The sequence below is a fragment of the Garra rufa genome, chromosome 9 (assembly GCF_049309525.1).
Source record: "Garra rufa chromosome 9, GarRuf1.0, whole genome shotgun sequence".
Classification (NCBI taxonomy): Eukaryota; Metazoa; Chordata; class Actinopteri; order Cypriniformes; family Cyprinidae; genus Garra; species Garra rufa.
In genome coordinates this window covers 26,877,556-26,898,540 of record NC_133369.1, presented here as the reverse complement: position 1 = coordinate 26,898,540, position 20,985 = coordinate 26,877,556, and the positions used below count along the sequence as shown (strand labels likewise).

General features: G+C 36.0%; 1 protein-coding gene across 1 annotated transcript in view; it reads left to right on the top strand.

Annotated features, from left to right (window-relative positions):
- Positions 1–20,985, top strand: part of grin2db (glutamate receptor, ionotropic, N-methyl D-aspartate 2D, b) — a 94,452-nt gene that overhangs the window by 22,212 nt on the left and 51,255 nt on the right. Inside the window, exons 4-8 of the mRNA XM_073847801.1 lie at positions 852–1,184; positions 1,403–1,609; positions 5,852–6,118; positions 11,219–11,547; positions 17,449–17,563. Coding sequence (XP_073703902.1) covers positions 852–1,184; positions 1,403–1,609; positions 5,852–6,118; positions 11,219–11,547; positions 17,449–17,563 — 1,251 coding nt within the window. The remainder of the gene's footprint in view (positions 1–851; positions 1,185–1,402; positions 1,610–5,851; positions 6,119–11,218; positions 11,548–17,448; positions 17,564–20,985) is intronic.

Genomic DNA, 20,985 nt, shown 5'->3' with positions numbered 1-20,985 from the left:
GGAAAGGTTGGTAGTGCCGATTGTTTTTTGGCATATCTCGGACCCTAGGCTGACCAGAGAGACGCGGTTTTTTCACAGACAATTTATGGGGGCAGGCAGCGAGCGGATCGTGAAGAAAGGTCAGCTGAAATTGATACTTTATGTTTTAGGCTAGAAATCGCTGATACAACCTTTAAGATGGTATGGCAAGTGTAAACGCATGAATCGGATATGGGTCACAACTGAAAGGACGTGTAAACGAGGCCAAAATAACGTAATTTGTGTTCCAAAGATGAATGAAGCTTTTGCGGGTTTGGGATGACATGGGTTTGAAAGGTTCTGGATTAATTCAGGAGATGTGTAATTCAGGAGATGCGTAATAGCACCAACGAGTACATAATTGTGAACATGGAAACCTAGTAAAATTCTGTTTAGCGGAGAAAAAGTTAATGCATGCAAAAAAGCCCTCATACAAACCTGTTGCCATTATTGCATGTGAAGTAAAACAGTTTTTATGAGCCTTTTAAATAGTAAGTCCACTTTAGATGTCCTCACAAAATGGTTTCAGACCCTCACAAGAACAGATAAACCTGTACACACAAGCTCACATGCAGTTTCTTACTATCGCTCTATCATTATCCTCCTGTGTTGCTCCATTTCACCCTGTGGCTTGAATAAACCCATTTCATTTTCTTGCGTTTTGTCAGTTCTTTTACTTTCTTGGCATCTCTCTTGTTCTGCTTAGCTTTCTTTTTGCTTACTCTCTATTTATGTAGCTCTCAGGTGTTTTTTTTGTTTGTTTTTTTAATGTAAGCAATATATTGCTTTTCTGATTGTATTTTAATAGTTTCTCTTTCTCTTTCTTCACTCAGGCTTTCTTCGTACCCTCTCGTTTGGCCTCCTTGTTTGTTGCCATGGTCACAGTACCCACACTCTCTCTGCTATTGGCCCTAGTAGAATGGGCGGGTCAGACTAGCTCCTCCCCTCATCTCTTGCTCCGGCCCCGAGAGCGTGAACGGGACCCGGTGGCATCAATGCACTTCAACATCGCAGTGATCCACGCGGGCTCAACGGTTCAACAAGGGGAAGCAGGGGCTGCAGCAGCTGCGGGTAGGGTGCCATACCCGGGCTTCGGACGCGTGCACAGCAGCTTCGGTGAGAGCGTCGTCACCCAGTGGGGATCCGCAAACGTAATCTGGCTCCAGGTCAGTCCGACAGAGGTCATGCAAATTAAATAGAATTGTGATTTTTAAATTTAGAGTAGCTTGAATACCTGAACGCTTTGTTGATTATGAACTGAAGTGCGAACACAAAAGTAGAGTGAAAATACAAGCACTTGAGCGTGAGTATTCATTCATAACTACAGAAGTTAATGTGGTGTGAATGTGAACACGAATGTGAAGTGAATGTGAATTATCTACAGGTGAATGACAGCAGCCCCAGGACGCTGCTCTCTCAGCTGTGTGACTTGCTGGCAGCCAGACCCCTTCAGGGACTTGTGTATGAAGATGAGAGACCTCTCCCGCTGGCCTCTGGCCCCCTGGCCCCCATGCTGGAGTTCGTTTCGGCCCAGACCGGCCTCCCCATCGTTGCTGTGGGAGGGGGAGCGGGTCTGGGCAGGGTACCACAGGTAGGATTGCTTAGAGAATTTAGGTGCAGTCACATATAAAATTTTGCAAATTAAATCATTTCAATAGGATTTCATGAAGTTCCATACAGATCTCACTTATGTTTAAGTTGTCGCATTGAAAAACTAAAACCAGCTTCATGCATTGATACACTATTGACAATGGACCTTTTTGTCTGTAAAATTTCCTGAAAGTTTGCTAATATTACAATACCTTTAGAGTAGGGCTGGGCAATAAAACATTAATGTTAATTGTTAAGAGATCATTTCCCTCAATAAAATGATAACAAGAGTATGAGAAATGTTCAATATAATGTTTATGCACTAAAAGCGTTTTAAAACAGCGCCAGATGGACCATTTATCCGCACGGATCACAGTTCAAATGGCAGTGTTACACAAACTTACTAGAACGGATGTATTTACTCGATGATAAATTTCAGTCACTCAAACACTAAACAGTGCTGTGAGATCCAGTGTGAAGCACTTGAATTCAGCAAAGAACACACAAAACTTGTTTAAACCCTTGATGAAACAGCGCTGACAAACACTGTGTGCAACGATACAGTCAAAAGGCTTTTCAATCTACAAATCACCATTGTTTACCATGGATTTACTGTTGTAAAACTAACTGCATCATGTATTATGTCAGAAATGTGGGATATTCATATCATATGATATATGCATTAAAGGAGTATTGGATATATATCTCCATTACTCCGTTAATGCATTTATTACATATCTACATTAATAATTAAAAAAATGTATATATACATATATAAAAAAAGAAATATATATATCATATGGTTACATTTTTACCATGATATTGAGGTTTTAACTGTGGTTATAATGATCTAAATGTACTATGGAAGACCAATGGATAAATTTAATAAAACTTAAACTGTCAGAATAATTACATTTCACCATATAAAAAATTGGTTGTTACAATATTTACAGATTTTGATAATGAACATAAATTTACATCTGTGTCCTAACTCAAGCTGCTACTGTACGACTATCAAACTAAGCTACTTTCAAATTTGCATTTTTGAGACAAAAAAAGAAATGTAATTGCATTGCATTATTGATATTGTGCACTGCAAACTGTGCTGAAGATATGCTTCATCAAAGAATATCACTCATTGAAACATGTAGAAACGTGTAAGAAATAAATTGTTCTATTAAAATATTTATTTTAATAATGAAAAATGACTGGAAAAGTGTAAAGAATTAAAAAATGTTAAGTGTTTATCATGTTCTGGCCACAAAAAGTAGTTTAAAACCACAATTGGTTTACTTAGGAGCACAAATCTGCCTTTAAACTTAAAAAGAAATAAAAATTTGAAATGTATCGTGATCATTATCAATATCTACTGATCATTTTTTGGCCATATCACCCAGTCCTGCTTTAGACTTGGATTTCAGTTACTTAACGTAAGTGGATTCAAATTAGAAATCAACTAGTGATTATTCACAATGATTCTATAATCAGAGTTAAATTAATTTGGCTTAACCTATGAGAACATTTTATTGATGCACCTTTTCACAGCGGAAATCATCCAATATCGACCGATGCCAACTAACAGAACGATTTTAAATACAGAACCAAAGAAACCTGTCCTGTTTGAAGCATTCCCTGTAACCCGATGAGGTTTAAGCTAGTGTCAGCAGATGCTAAGTCAAATTCCTCTAAAAAACGATTGAACAGAGTCAGTACGATTGATTTTGATTCTGAAGTATAGCTGTCTTGAAATAAACAGTGTTTTTTTTCCTGATTAACTGTACTGTCTATGCCATTTAATAGGACAATAAAACTAGGCCACAGAGGATTTCTCAGACCTGTCTGAACAGTCTCAGACGCACTTTAGCGGTACTGAATTATTTGACAGTGTTGTTGTTCTGAAAAGGAGATAGAAAAAAATATTGGAGTTTCATTGGACTTTAGAAAAATTCCTCACAAACATCTCTCTCTGCAAGCTCTTGGTGTTAATGAGCTCTAACACTTGCTAGATAGTGTTTGGCTTGCTGCAGTGCTATAAGGGCATTGTTTGTTAATGGTACCGCCTGAGGAGGGCCGTTAAACGGACAGAGATAGGGCTGCCGTCGTCTCTGTCGGGGCCTGATCGGGGCACACCGATAACTGTAGGAAGGGATGGCATTACTAACATCCATTTGGATAAATAGCGAGGGCAAGGGTCGTGCATTACCGCTGCAGGCCATATGGTCTACTCTTTTTTTTTTTTTTTCCCCTCCCTCGTGTTCATTGAAGTGCTTCGGTCTGGGTTTTGCAATTTCAGTTGCTTGTCTCAACATTTATAACATGTTCTCCCTAGCACAGTGTGAAAGCAACAAAGGTAAAAATACGTTTTTATTCACAAATGTTTTGTTTTTTATTATTATTTACTCTGGGGGAAGCGATATCAAATCCTTTTAATGATGTCGCACTGAATCCTACACACTCTCGGACCCACGCATACACTCAACGCCATTGCAAATTAAATTTAAAGCTGCGCGACGTACTCCGTTGATGATTAGAGTCACTGAAGTACCTCCCTCATGTTCCTAGGGTGGCTGCATATCTTAGAAACTGTAAGAAATTGAATGGTTTATGGAGGCAATAAATAGTCTTCAATCACAGGAAACGTTATTTTTTTTCTCCTTAATTGCACTGCAGAAGACAAGCTCAGATGAGTACGCCACATTAGAAACAGTCGAGAAGAAATGTAGTTCCCATTAGGGCTGTGCAATTAATCGCAATCACAAAAAAATCGCGATTTAAGCACATGCGATTTCTAAACCGCATAAGGCTGCGATTTTATCTATCCCCCCCAACGGCAACCCCCGCCCCTCTTGAACGTTAAGTTCATTTTATTTTCGATATAGCGCCAGATCACAATAGAAGTCATTTAAGGTTATCTTTCCTAGAGAACAGGTCTATACATTGCTCTTTTATTAAACAAACTAAATTGCCTTATGTTATTTATCTTATTTACACAAAGGCATGTAATTTCTGTCTCTACATGGTCGCGCGTTTACAATGTCTCCTCCGCGAAAGCACAGACGGGATCGCGGACTCCATTCATAAAAACGGAATCTACTATAGTGCGGAATGCCACGGAATTCGTTGATTTTTGGATGAATAAATCAAAAGTTGGTCTGCGATATGGACTAGTGTCTGTGAAAACTGAAATGCAAAACGACCGTTTTAATCTGAATCCTGCATGTTCCGTTTGCCTCTGTATGTATGAATGGCGGAGACGTGTTTTTTTTTTTTACTACATACAGACTGAAGCACGAGTGACGCTCCCGCTAATTTTTGGCATTTGCATCTCACATGAACAGATAAACTCAATCTCCAAAGCTGCTGTGAGTGTCACTTTTACCGTTTCATTTGAGAAAACTAGCATCATATCATACTGCACACACAGAAACTTCACGGCAACCTGTCAAAATAAAAGTACGGTTTAACATGAACCAGAACAATATTAGTCTTGTATTACTTTTGTACAGTATAATGTAGGTGTTTATATTCCTATTTAAATAATTTACATAAAACAATATATATGATAAAAAATAAATATTACAACCAGATTAACCACTTAATTGTAGAAAAAATACTACAATTATTATTTAAACGTTTTAAACTGAATATAATTTTTCTTCTTCCATGTATTGCTTTTAACAGTAAACTTCTGTTTGTTTGCCAAAAATTAAAAGGGTTTATTTTTCATTTGATTAAAAATAAATAAATGTTTATGCTTTTTGGTTATCAGAAAAATTTAAACACATACGAATTTCTAAAAAAAAAAAGCAAAAGATTGTAAAGCCCTCAAAATGTTAAAATAGAGAGTTTTGGACTTATTTTTCCACTGAAATGAATGTTTTCGTTATTACACAAAGTAGGCTAAAGTACCGGGAAAAAAAGTAACATGGCTAATTTATTTTATTTTATTTTACTACAGTTTTGTTTATTAAACTTAATACTATGTTATTTCATTGTGAAATGTTTTGTTATGTACTTCTTGTGCACTGAATACACTTAGAATGTATGTATGTAGCTTGTTTGAAAAAGCAAAAACAGTTGCCAAAATCGCAAATAAAATCGCGATCTTCGTTCCAAAAATCGCAATATGTTTATTTTGTCCATATTGCACAGCCCTAGTTCCCATGATGCCTTATGCAAGGAATGAATCAGCTGTCTTGAGTCTTGGGAAATGTGGTCGTTTACTGTCTTAATTACTCTGCAGGAGACCGGCTCAATCTTCCTGCAGTTCAGCTCTTCCACCGCACTCCAATTGGAGGTGATCTTTGAGGTGCTGGAGGAGTATGATTGGACGGCCTTCTCGGTGGTGTCCACGCGTCACCATGGCTACCAGGACTTCTTGTCAATCGTGGAAGGTTTGACCGATGGGTCATTCATCGGCTGGGAGAAGAAGAGCATAGTGATGTTGAATTTAACCGACGACCCGGGAGGAGCGCGTGCACGGCGGCTGCTGAAAGAGAACGAAGCGCAGGTAGAGAGGGAAGGTCATTGTGTTTCTGTCTCGCTTATTCTCATTTAATCATTCATTTGCTCTCTCTCTCTCCCTCCCTCCCTCCACCTGACATCACTTCCTGTCCTTAACCATTTGTTTGACTTTTTCTTTGGGCTGTCGTCTCCACCATCTTTCTCTGACCTCTCGCTGTCCTTTCTCCATTCCCCTCTCATTCCCGTTCCCATCTCTACCTATATTTGTGTAATGCGTACGTGTGTGTATGTGTGTGTCGCAGGTTGTCCTCTGTCTCCCCCTGGCTCCAGGCTGTTATTGTTCTGTGTATGTGTGTGTTAGAGGGTGTTATTGTGCCTTGTGGGTCCCAGTACACTGATGTCAGTGTTAATATAACACAGAGCCTGTGGCGGTGCAGCCCAATGCCGTATGCATTAGATTCAGTCTGCAGTGCTTCTGCTCAATTACACACACTCACATACACACAGCGAAATAAATAATGCACACATACATAAAGTATGCATTTCTGTACACACAGACAGTTGCATGGTAGAATATATAGAGTTGTTAGATTATGCTGGGAGGTATGACAGCGGTAGAAATGTGCTCTGTGATGTAAAAAAAAAAAAAAAAAAATCCAACACTAAGCAAAAAGTTATAGTCTGCTCTTGAAACTGTGTTGCAGAGTTGTTTGCGGTCTAGACAACTTTGTTGATTGTGAAGGGAGCGATTTAGTTTTGACATTTATTTCAGTGAGTATTGCTGATTGGTTTTCAACTCAGTTCTGCTGACGCCAGGCTCATTTCTTAAGAATGATTTTATCTTTTGGTTTGTGGTCATCCAAAGATCTTGATATAAAATGTACAGGAAAAATACGTTTGGGTTACCATTTGGGTTATTGGTTAAGGCGAGACACTGTAGGTGAATAGGGTAAAAAAAATAACTAATAGTTATCACCTTACTTACCCAGTTGATTGATTACATTGGTCTTTGCAAACATTTTTTGTATTACAAGTTTTCTAAATATGCAATTTAGGCATTATTTAATGAAATATACGCAAATTTGCATACATTTCTAGTACAAAAAGCTAAACACTGGATGAAGTCAATTTCAAAATTTTTGTTTAATTTTTTTGACATATTAGAGTCAAAGGTTTTTAAAGCGGGGATTTTGGGTATCTCATTTTGTCACAATATAATTCAGAAAAAAATCAGGAAACACTATTTTTTACAATTGTTTGAGGAATAAGAAGTTGTTGACAATCGAGCAAATTATATATAAACAAATCCTTCTGTAAAAACTTTCAGGATATAGACAGGAATAAAAATGTAAAGTTTTTATTGTGTATTTACCTCTCTTTTTATTGTGTAAGTGCTTCTCAAGTGGGGATTTATGGCTCAGTGTTGGAGAAAAAACTCATTTTGAAAAGTCAACCTTTAAATATATGCATTGTAATTTAAATCTATTGACAAAAATTGTGTTATAGAAACACTTAACAGTGTTTTTTGGATGTTTTCTTTCCACTAGTCTGAAAAAACACTTTATGAAAAAGCAAAAAGCCCAAAATCTTAAACTTGATAGGTGCATGAAAAAACAGCGTTTTTGCCTGCAGTGTCTCCCCTTAAAAGAGACTTTTTTAATATTTTAAATGTAATGTTATCAGTGTTGTTGTATAGTAGATATTTTATTGTGCATGCTGATTTCTCATGTTTTTAAAATTTATGTTATCTTTTATTATCCGATGAACACTTAAAGGTAATCTTTAAACACAATATATATATTTTTAATAATGGTTTTTAATTATTTAAATTAGTTGTTATCCGTTGATATTTGGACGCATATTGATCAATATTAGTTATTTAATGCTAATTTCTCCTGTTTTCATCTTTGTGACACCAGACCACAAAACCAGTCATAGGTTCATTTTTTTGAAATTGAGATTTATACATCATCCGAAAGCAAAAAAAAAAAGCTTTCCACTGATGTATGATTGTAGGACAATATTTAGCAACTATTTGAAAATCAGGAATCTGAGGGTGCAAAAAAAAAAAAAACTAAATGTTAAGAATATCGCCTTTAAAGTTGTCCGAATGAAGTTCTTAGCAATGTATATTACTAATCGAAAATTACGTTTTGATATACTTTTCGTAGGGAGTTTGGTAATTATTTTCATGGAACATGATATCCTAATGATTTTTGTCATAAAAGAAAAATTGATGATTTGGACCCATGCAATGTATTTATTGTTATTTTTTGTTAAGTTTTTAATGTTATTTGAGTTTTTAATAGTATTTTTTACTATCTATTAGTAAAATTGGTTACCAGCTGATGGTGCAGTTATATTTTTTTTCTTTATTTACTTTGCCCCTTTAACTTGCACCTCTAAAAAAAATGTGTGTTTGTTTTATTACATTATTATTATCAGCTATAACACAAAAACAGCGGCTATTTGCACTACATGTAAATATAGCGATATAGGCTATTTACACTAAGTGCAAATAGCAATTAGATGCTAATTATACTAAGTGAAAATAGCATTTTTCCTAGCGATAAATGGCATTTACACTAAGTGCAAATAGCAATGGATTCTATTTACACTAAGTAAAAATAGCAGCATTTTTTAGCGATATGCTATTTATGTATTAAGTGCAAATAGCTACAGATTATATTTACATTGATAAAATTGCAGGATTTTCTGTTATTTATACTACTTATTGCAAATAGTGACAATTATCTGCACTTCACTATTGTCACGTGGGAACAGAGGTGGTCTGGGTCCAAATGCAGGTAAGTATTTTTAATGAACAATAAACAAAATAAACAAACAAACAAAAGGCCAACACGGCACAACACGACACGATAAGCAAGAGCGAGACTGGAGCAAGAGTTCAAGGGACACGAATACAAACCAACAGGAAACAATGCAGCCAGGATGAGTAGTGGAAAGTGGGCAACTTTATAGTCTGTATAATTGTGAACAGGTGTGGGTGAGACGAGTGTAATGATCACAAGACAGGTGTACACAATCAGGGGAGTGAAGTACGGGAGGAAGGGAAACAGCGACATCGCGTGGAGGAGGGAAAAGACATGACAACTATTGTAGAACTTTATAAAACAGTATTCAATAACAATGTATTAAATGTAAATTCTAATTCTAATTTAAATTATTAAATAAATGCCACCTTATTAGGACAATAAAGCACTCCCTACACCTACCCTAACCCTACCTGTTACTTTATTAAACTTTTCGATTATTCCTTCATTTTTATTGAAAAAAAATGCCTTCCCGATTTGATAAGAGATTTGAAAAGGAAGAAAAGTTTGGCAAAGGCGAATTTGAACTTGGGTCGATCGCGTCAAAAAGACTACGCTGAAGTTGGACAGTCGTCTTTTGTAGTGTTGACTTAGTGTAAATAACCTCTGCCAACAAGGCAAGCTATTTGTACTTAGTGTAAATAGAAACTCCGTAACAAAAATACTTGGCTTATCATTATCAGCCAGAATATTAATATTGGTGGATCACTAAAAATAAATACATTTGGTGCATGAGGTAAGTATAATGCACAGCGTAGTACCCTCAAGGCTTTTAGCTTTGACTGTATTCACAACGCATCACAGCCTTATTGCTAAACATTATCATGTGGCGTTTTTCTGCTAAAAGATATAGTCCCTGACAATATTGCTATGCAGCAAAAATATCTGCTATGGGAGCTGCGCAGTAATGTGATGAACTGGTGTTTTTCATTTATTTTGTGAATTTTAACAGGACTGGGATGCGGTGTTGACCAAAAGCCAAGACCAAAAGTATTTTATAATGTGATATAGGCATTACCATTATTACGGTATTACTCATACCATGGTTTTCAATGTACAACCCACCCCTGCTGTAGACACATACAGGATATAGTGTATACTCCACAAAAACACGCGCACACACACACAGAACAAGAACATAATTTCATGGTGAGTTTAGATACTAGTTGGATTTTCTATCTACTTATTCTATTGTTCTCTTGTTCTTCTCCCAGTTCTCTAGCCCTCTTCTCCTGTTCTCTCTCTCTCTTTTACAGTCTTTCTCTCTTGGGTTTTCTAACTCATGCATTGTAAAGGTGAAATCTTTAGTCCCTCTCTCAGTTTCTGCTTTTTACTGTTCTTTCCTTCCTTTCTCTCTCTCCCTCCCAGATGTGCTACTGTAGTTTCCTTTCTTCTTTCTCTCATTCTCTTTCCATCCATCCAGTATCTGTCTTTCTTTATTAAGGCATGTCTCAGCACCATTACTCCAAAGCTGTTCCTCTCTTTAAAATCATGTCTGTCTGTTATTGTATGCCTGGAATAAATCCAGATACGTTAGGGCTGCCACTAATAACAGTTTTGATTATGCTGGTTAGTTCTTTGATTGATTATTTAGAAATTTTGACCAGTATTGCTCTACAATACAATATGCAATATTATGTGCTTTACACTGTGCAGTGGTTAAATAATGTAAAACGATCACATCTTACAGTTTAAAAGCAGCAGAATAAATAGCATTGACATTTTCATACTGTAATACATCAATCCACATAATCAGTTTATTAATTCCTGTAATGAAGCCTTAATTTTTCAGTAATCCCTTTTATGTTAGTTTTCATATATCATTTATTACAGTGCTTATAGGATTTTAAGTTGCAATCTAAATTTACTGATCCAAGTGATTGCACTCTCCTTCTGTTTTGTTCCATTTAATTGACATCAAGTATCTGAAATTTAATGACAACATTTTAATTGCTCTTTTGATTTTGAGACTGTTAGACTCTGTTTTGTAAAATGGAAATACTCTCATTATGAGAATTGAACAACTAAATGTCAATATCTTTTTAATAACATTTTTCAGTATTTCAGTTTTTCAGTCACTGAAAGAGGTTGATTGTAAAGAGGAAATAAGTTTCAGTCCTAAAATATATAAGCCAAATACCTGTCCTGTCCTTTCCTCTTTTCCATGCCTTTTTCTCATTCAGCTCATGGTCTCTTCCTCCCTTTTGACCTCTGTGTTCTTGTTTGCACTCTCTTTTGTTTCCTCTCTTGCTCCTGCTCTCTGGTTTTCATCTTGGTCCCCTCTGTCCTCTTTGCCCCTACTCCCTCTCTAGGTGCGGTTGTTGTACTGCTCTCAGGAGGAGGCAGAACAGGTGTTCCACGCTGCTTGGGCAGCTGGTCAGGCCAGCGCCTCTCACATATGGTTTGCGGTGGGTCCGGCTCTGTCCGAGCTGGGCCTGACCGGACTACCCAATCGGCTGTTTGCAGTCAGACCACAGGGCTGGAGGGACGAGCCCCGCAGACGTATCGCCCGTGGGGTGTCCATTCTTACCCATGGAGCTGTCGCGTTGCGTAAGGACTACGGAGCCACTGGAGGACCTCACTTTGTCACTAACTGTCAGACGGATGGCAACAGAACACAGAGGATTCGTGGCAGAATGAAGTAAGAAACAGTTCTTTCCACCGATACAAGATGCGACTTGTTTTGCACAGAGAGATACAACATGTCTTGCACCAAGAAGCACATCACTTTTGCCTATATTATAGTGACTGTGAACATTTGCAAAGCATTTAACTGATGTAAAGTGCTGTATTAAGTGAAATTGAATATTTATTAGGATGTTTTTTTCAATAAATACATTATTTTAAAAACTTTTGAATTCATTAAAGGTTTTGAACAGCCGTTCAAAGGTTTGGGATCAGTACAATTTAAAAACAATTTTCTGAAGACGTTTCTTATGCTCATCAAGGCTGATCAAAAATACAGAAAACAAATTGTGAAATTTTATTGCAATTTAAAATAACAGTTTTCTATTTTAATCCAATTTAAAGCATAATTTATTCCTGTGAAGCAAAGCTGAATTTTCAGCATCATTACTCCAGTCTTCAGTGTCACAAGATCTTTCAGAAATCAATGTTGGTAACAGTCTTTTGGGACCTATTACTATACTTTTTTCTTTTCTTTTTTTAAGAAATTAAAACTTTTATTTATCAAGGATGTATTAAATTGATTTAAAAAAGAGTGATAATAAAGACTTATATTGTTATATAAAATATAAAATATTTATATTTTGATAAATGCAGTTCGTTTTAACTTCTTATTCATTAAAAAAAATCAAAGAAAAGTATCACAGGTTCCAAAATAAATAAATTAGCGTGTTAGAATGATTTCTGAAGGATCATGTGACACTGAAGACTGGAGTAATGGCTGATGAAATTTCAGTGCTGTGTTACAGAAATAAATTATATTTTAAAGTGTATTAAAATAGGAAATCAATAATAGAATTTGCAATAATGTTTCACAATGTTACAGTTTTTTATTATATATAATAAATACAGCCGTAATGAGCATAAGAGACTGCAATAAAAAAACATCAAAAATCTTACTGATCCCAAACTTTTGAACAACAGTGTATTCAAAATGATGCATTAAATTGATTAAATGTGTAAAAACTTTAACTGATCTTTAGAAATTTCTAAGAATAATTATAATAAAAAAGTATCAGTTTCCATATAATTAAATAGAAAGAAATTGCAATTTTATAATAATATAGAATAATATTGTTTTTAGTGTACTTTTGTAAGATTATTAAAAAAAACAGAATTTTTTGTGCTAATGTATTGTAGACTATATAAACATTGACATCTATTAAAAAAGTTCATTTTAATATAATGTTAACTATGGAGTGACATAGTAGTTAGAGCTGTCATACAAGGAATGGATTTAAATATTCTCACAGGAGCAAATTAAATAATTAACTAAATAATTAAATCATCTTTGTCCATGGTGCAATCAGAGTATTTAAATGAAGCAATTATTATTCGTTTCCACACAAACACGCCTCCTTTCTATGTAAATTAGGCTCATTGTACTGTACATCGTGCTTTATTCACAATGAAATGAAAGCAGGTGACAAATTAATCTTTATATGAAAGGGATGTTTGTGGTGCACTCTCTAGCGATCATGACAGCGGTAAATCAGCTGATTATTATCAAATGATGGAGAAGAGTGCTATAACCGGGCATTTATCCAGATTCACCTGTAGTTAAAGTGCACTCTCTCTTTTTTAAGAGATTTATTTAGATGTCTGGATGTCTATGGGACTGTACTGTACAGGCTCACAGGTTTTGTGAATGTGTGTTCATGATGTAATTCATTTAGCGAATCAACTGGTAAACCAGCACATGCTTTCAGCGTCGTTTAAAGTGTTATTATACTGATCTTGAATATCTTAAAAAAGCCTTCTATTTATGTTCACCCTGAGAACTGTGTTTAAAGCTCATTTCATTTGGCATTAACCTTCAACTTTTCTGCTTTGTTGCATTTATAGTAAGTCTATTTATCCGTAATGACACACTCTAATGAGAGTGAAAGTGCTGCACCTTTGGGGCATGAACGTCCTTTACTCCTCCACCGCAGGGACTGTAGAGGGAGGCGTTCAACATGCCCCTCTATTTATGAAGACAACATGGGTGGGAGGGAATAAATGATGCTGTGTCTGTCCTGAAAGCAAGCAATGCAGCAAAACTAGAAGAGGCCCACTATAATCAACAAGCATGTACCAGTTTCATTTATTATAATTGGAAGATTATGCACTTATTTTTAACACAAGAGCAGACTGGGCCAATTTTAACTTCCGTTAGCTGCTTCTAGTAATGTTCAGTTAGCTAGTCCATTATGCTGCTAGATGTTGCAAACTGGTGTGTTATCATGATATTAGGGATGCACAGTATTATCAGAACATTTTCCAAAAGACAATCAAAAAATATGATGCTGATATGTCTTGCCGATATGATGAATAGCTCATATTCGCTCGGGGTACGCTAGCGATAAGATCATGTCAGCAGTGTGGTCGTTCTTGAAGTGAACTTTTGCTTGAATGGTAGTCAGATTTACTGTTTTGGAAATTTGGAAATTAAATAATTGAATATATGAAGATTATTCATTAATATGCAATATAGTTTTTAGGGCCGGGACTCGATCAAAAAAAAAATTCTAATTAATTAGAGGCTTTGTAATTAATTAATCGAAATGAATCGCATTTTAATCGCATATAAATATTTGACCTGAGAACAGTGAGAAGTAAGTTTTTTCATATGGATTTTTAGTATACCATTGAATAATGACTGAATACATAAGCTTAAGCAACAAAATATTATTTATTTTTGTTCAACCAAATCCAAAATACCAGTGCAATATTGTCATTAAGTGTAGCAATAGGATATTTAGAAATATAGTAGCCTACATTTCAGAAATTCAGGTACCCTATAGGTAGGTAGACCTTCTGTAAACTGTTTTTTTTTTTTTTAAGTAAAACACAATACTTTCAAGTACATTCAGAACATTGGAAACCCTGACTATTACTGTAGACACACAACCATGCTCTTATCGACGCTTCCATCCATTCGTTTTTTATAACAAAATTTCCCATCCACAGAGCCAACCAAAGCGGTCTCATCAGCTTTGTATTTGTCTGAACGCTAGTTGGCACTCCAGTATAATTGGTCTGCCGAAAGTCATCCAGTGAGAAACGTTCCGCGGTGCAAAAATAAGTGAGATTAAAATTATTATTTTTGTGTAATTAATTAATCTAAATTAACGCGTTAAAGTCCCGGTCCTAATATTTTTTCAAATGGATTATGAAAACTTAAATACAAAGAGATCTAAAAGATTTTTAGAATTTGTACAGCTTTTGCTTTAGACAAGATTATAGTTTCACAGCTTTTAATGTACTCTCATTAAAAAAAAAATAACTTTAATAATGTTAATTAGTCTTTTTCCTCAAACTGACCAAAAATAATTTAAAATGAAAACAAATTTAAATCATTTATTTCTGCATAGGACAGTATAGAAGCTCGTGTCAGCCACTGAATAAAAAAAAAAGGTAATTGCGATTTTTTTAATCTCAATTCTGCCTCTTTTTTTGGCAATTGCAAGTTTACATCTCGTATTTCTGACTTTTTTCTCAGAATTGGGAGAAATCTGAAACAAATCAAGTCAGAACTGCATGATATAAACTCGCAATTGCGAGTTATGATTGTGAGATAGAAATTTTCAATTCTGACTTCATTGCAATTGCGAGTTTATATCACACAATACTGAGAAAAAGTCAAATTTGTAAGTTTATATCTCACAATTCTAATTTTATAATTCGCAATTCTGACTTTATAACTCACAATTGCGAGTTTATGTCACACAATTCTGAGAAAAAGTAAAAATTTTAAGTTTATAACTCGCAATTGTGACTTTATAACTCGCAATTGCGAGTTTATATCACAGTTCTGAGAAAGTAAAAATTTTAAGTTTATAACTTGCAATTGTGACTTTATAACTCGCAATTGCGAGTTTATATCACAGTTCTGAGAAAAGTAAAAATTTTAAGTTTATAACTTGCAATTTTGACTTTATAACTCACAGTTGTTTTTATCACACAATCCTGAGAAAAAGTAAATTTTTTAAGTTTATATCTCACACTTCTGATTTTATAACTCACGATTCTGACTTTATAACTTGCAATTCTGAGAAAAAGTCAAATTTGTGAGTTTATATCTTGCAATTCTGATTTTATAATTTGCAATTGCGAGTTTATATCACGCAATTCTGATTTTATAACTTGCAATTTTGACTTTATAAATCACATTTGCAAGTTTATATCACATAATTCTGAGAAAAAGTCAAATTTGTGAGTTAATATCTCACAATTCTGATTTTATAACTTGCAATTCTGACTTTATAACTCGCATTTGCAAGTTTATATCACGCAATTCTGAGAAAAATTTAAAATGTTTAAGTTTATATTTATAATTCTGATTTCATAACTTGCAATTATGACTTTATAACTTGCAATTCTGAGAAAAAGTCAAATTAGTTTTTACTGTTTTTACTGTATCTCGGAATTCTGATTTTATTTATTTTTTTGTCATTTTTAACTGACAATTCTTTATAATTACTTTATAGTTTTTTATAATTACTTTGTAATTCGCAATTCTGACTTTAAAACTTGCAATTGTGAGTTTATATCACACAGTTCTGAGAAAAAATGAAATTTGTGAGTTTATATCTCGCAATTCTTATTTTTTGCAATTATGCACTTGCAATTATGACGCAAGTTATATCTCACAATTAAAAAAAAAGTCAGAATTGCGAGTTTGTATCAATTCTGAGAATTGTGAGATAAAAAGCCTTAACTTTTTTTTTTTTTTTTTTTTTTTTTTATTCAGCGGTGGAAACAGGCTTCCATAGGAGAGACTTGGTGTTGTTTAAAAAAAAAAAAAAGAAAAGAAAGAAAGGAATATATATCAGGTTTGGCTATTGGCCAAAATGATTTGAAAAATATTGGATATCGGCAGATATCTAATATCATGAATCCCTTTCTTATTAGTTATATACCTGTAGTGGCTAATCAATCTTGCAGCTTCACAGAAAATATCATACTTCAACGTAATTTAAATAATTTTGTCTTGACATGTAAGGCATCATATTTTCATATAATCATATTTTCATCAGCAGCATGCTGTAATTAAAATGTATAATTATCATCACCGCATTTTCTTTAATCTTTTTTATCATTGGTAAAATAAAAAAAAGCTTAATTGATGAACAGTTTCAACAATACTTTTGATGAGAAAACCAGTGGCTGCCAGTGATCAAACTAGAATTACCTACCTAGAATTAGCCTGAACTGAAAAAAAAAAAAACGTGTTAACCACCTTTAATAGCATATTTTACACATTGTAGTGAGAAATTACATGGACTCACTGAGCAGAAACTCTCAACATAACACCCATCAGTGTGACTCACACTCATTACACATCAGAAGAGGATTGATGGGGAAAAGAGATTCACCTGTTTAGTGCTACTGAGGTAATTACGGTTTGCTAAATAGGCTTATACATAATGGTTGCGCATGTGTTTATCACAGAGATCTCTGTAGGAACGTCGTGCGGAATATTCACAAAAGAAGGAGAGCAAACTTCGCTCCTTCAAACTTGTTCACCCAGTCAGATTTTTAAATGTGCAGCCTTCATTTTGCCAAAAGCATATTGGATTTAAGATAAAAAGATTCATTTGAAGCCTTCACAAAGAATGTCACATTTAGGCACTGTTCTGGGTATTTTACTGGTTTAGATTAAGTGCTCGAAATAGAGTGACTGCCTCCTTTGATTCCATCGCTGAAGGAAATAAAATGGTTACCTTCACCACAGACTCGCAATCTGACCTAATTAGGATGTTTGTGAAGTGCTCGATGTGAGATTTCCTCTTTGACGTGTCCTCAGAGTCTTCTATACTAATTCTTTCTGGGGCTCTTCCATCTCAACAGCTCTGTTCTCTCTGCTTTGCAGGTATTTCAGTAACATCACTCTCGGTGGGCGGGACTACTCCTTCAGTAACGAGGGCTACCTGGCCAATCCCTTTCTGGATGTCATCTCCTACACGCCTGGGAGTGGCTGGGAAGACGTAAGAACTAATCAGAATTCTATTTCTGTTCGTTCTTGTGTAACCGCTGTTATGGATTGGTAATGTTCAGGATGAAAAGCAGCATTGCAGTAGCCATGCTGAGCACTGCAGTAGCAATGCGCTGGAATGCATTTTGAAAGAAGATCACACATCATTCGAGGTGCCAGTCCGCTTTCAGTGCGTTGTTAATTACGCATATGAACGATTGCAGTACACAATGGGATTTAAAGGTAACGACAGCCCGTTGCTTTAATAAAAGGTGCGATTTACTTCATCATGACTATCGTAATGATGTACTCGCTGTCTAAGAGCTGCGAGCCTAATGTTCCAGTTTGTAGCAGTTGGACGTATAGATTGAAAGCAGTTTTAAAATGATATACAACTTGACACTACACTAATTTCGAAAACCATTTCCCATGACAGTCCACAGAGAAAAAACCCATTACAATTAACTCTGAACAATGCATCACATTGTGCAGCAGGGAGAGCGCTTTGGTGTTGACGGTGCACTTCTGCCGTACCGCACAGAAATGTTAAAGCCTCAATGATACAAACATATAATTACGGTTTCAAGAGGACGTACATAATGTACAATTAGCTCATGTTTACATTTGGCCCTGTTATCTATGCACATGCATGATACCCACAGTATGTTATTAAGATTAGCAATGCTTTCCTACACTATTAGCTTGCGAATTTATTATTATTATGCGAAGAACAATAACGGGAAATAATTAATTGTGAAATGTTTTTAGAGAGTGGATTTGATTTCTCTCTCTTCCCCTCTCCCCCTTCCTTCGCTGGTTTTGTTTGTGCTAAGTATGTCTGAGTGGAGAAGGAATAAATAAATAAATGAATAAAAACTCCCTTAAATTTATTGGCTTCTTGTATATCAGCGTATCACTGTGCCACATGGGACGTTGTGGCTCTACGTTTCTCCCGCAGAGCGCTGCTGTCGTGAGACAAAATAACTGATCCCAAACCCAGCTGAGTAAATATAGCCGGGGAGAATGTCATATACATGAAGGTGCCACTCAAACCGATGCCTTAAAACAGAATTATTAATATTTAGATGCCACAAAGACAAGCGTAGAGACTGAAAATTGTAATCCCTGGCAGCACTTGTGTTCTCCACCTCTACAATCTGTTAACAGAGAAAATGACAGCGGATTATGTACTTGGGAGAAATTCTAATTCCTTCGGGCAAAATTCACTGACATTGAGCCATAAGAGCAAAAAAGTTTCGTTGTAGAGTGGGGGTTATTTTTTGCTGATCCCTTGTCACAGTCCATACATACTAGAGCTTAAAATCAATGCTTTTCTGAAGAATTATAATGCTTTCAACCATTCGAATGGCAGCACGTTTCTGTCGAGCGTCAGGCTCACGTTAACTGGCTCCGGTAGGAGGGTGAGAGGATGCACGGGGATTGTGTTGCCCATGGCGTCTTGAAAGGTCGAGTGTTGATCGTTTGTTCTGTCGATGTTCTTGTGTAGGCTTTGTTTAGGTGCCAGCGAATGACTTCCTCCTTGCTGTCTGTTCTACATTTAGTCCATTCTGAATCAGGCCAGCTTTTCATTTCCTTAAAATCTTTCTTTTCTCTTGTATTAAAGGGATCGTTCAAGCAAAAATAGAATTCTGTCATCATATACTCATGCTGGTCCAAACCCCAATGATTTTCTTTCTTCAGTTGATCATAAAAGGAGATGCTAGACAGTACGTTAATGATGCTCTTTTCTACACAATGAAAGTGAATGGTGACTACTTGGGCTGTCAAACAGCAAAAATGAAAGAAAAAAAAAAACACTATAAAAGTGTCATGAAAGAGGTCCATGTAACTTGTGCTATATTCCAAGTCTTCTGAAATCTTATGATAGCTCAACCCGTTCTCATGAGAAAATGTAGCAGGTGGTGACAATTTTGTAGGAATTTGTGATCTGTGATGTGATTTGTATGGAAATATGAAAACAGTAAGCATAGAGATCGACCCCTAAGCTTAACCGTCAGCTGGACGTAAGTAGATGTATGAAAAGGTTAAGTGAGGGAAAAAATTATTTGATCCCCAGCTGATTTTGTATGTTTGCCCACTGACAAAGAAATTATCAGTCTATAATTTTAATGGTAGGTTTATTTTAACTGTGAGAGACAGAATAACAACAACAAAAAAATCCAGAAAAATGCATTTTAAAAAAGTTATAAATTGATTTGCTTTTTAATGAGTGAAATAAGTATTTGATCCCATATCAATTAGCAAGATGTCTGGCTCCCAGGTGTTACACAGGCTCCTAATCACAGCTTGTTAACTGTATAAAAGACACCTGTCCACAGAAGCAATCAATCAATCAGATTCCAAATTCAAGGATGGACAATATTGTAGACCTACAGAAGGCTGGGCTACAAGACCATCGCCGAGGAGCTTGGTCTGCGGCTCCGTGAAATATCTCATGAAATAAACTCTTGTGGAGTTTCAATGATCATGAGAACAGTGAAAAATCAGCCCAGAACTACATAGGAGAATCTTGTCAAGGCAGCTGGGACCATAGAAAGACCAAGAAAACAAACAAATCCAGAAGTGCTCGATAAAGCACATGTACAGGCCTGTCTGAAGTTTGCCAGTCAACCTCTGAATGATTCAGAGGAGAACTGGGTGAAAGTGTTGTGGTCAGATGAAACCAAAACCAAGCTCTTTGGTATCAACTCAACTTGCCGTGTTTGGAGGAGGAATCATGCTCACCATCCCCACCGTCAAACATGGAGGTGGAAACATTATATTTTGGGGGTTTTCTTCTGCTTAGGGGACAGGACAACAGCACCGCATCAAAGGGACGATGGACAGGGCCATGTACCATCAAATCTTTGGTGAGAACCTCCTTCCCTGAGCCAGGGCATTGAAAATGGGTCATGGATGGGTATTCCAGCATGACAATGACCCAAAACACACTGCCAAGGAAACAAAGAAGTGGCTCAAGAAGAAGCACATTAAGGTCCTGGAGTGGCCTGGCCAGTCTCCCAACCTTAATCCCATAGAAAATCTGTGAAGAGAGCTGAAGGTTGGAGTTGCCAAACGTCAACCTCCAATCCTTAATGCATTAGAGAGGAACTGTAAAGAGGAGTTGGACAAAATCCCTCCTGAGTTGTGTGCAAACCTGGTGGCCAACTACAAGAAACGTCTGACCTCTGTGATTGGCAACAAGGGTTTTGCCACCAAGTACTAAGTCATGTTTTGCAAAGGTTTCAAATACTTATTTCACTTTGTCACGTATTGGTCGTCTTGTCATCATTAACTCTTGCACTACACATCATGGACTTCATTCCCCACAAGCCACTGCACTAATCACTGCATTCACCTGCTCCTTGTTTCTCACTGCACTGATTACCGCTCACAGCTGCACCTCATCACACTGACTGCATTTAAGCTTCTCAC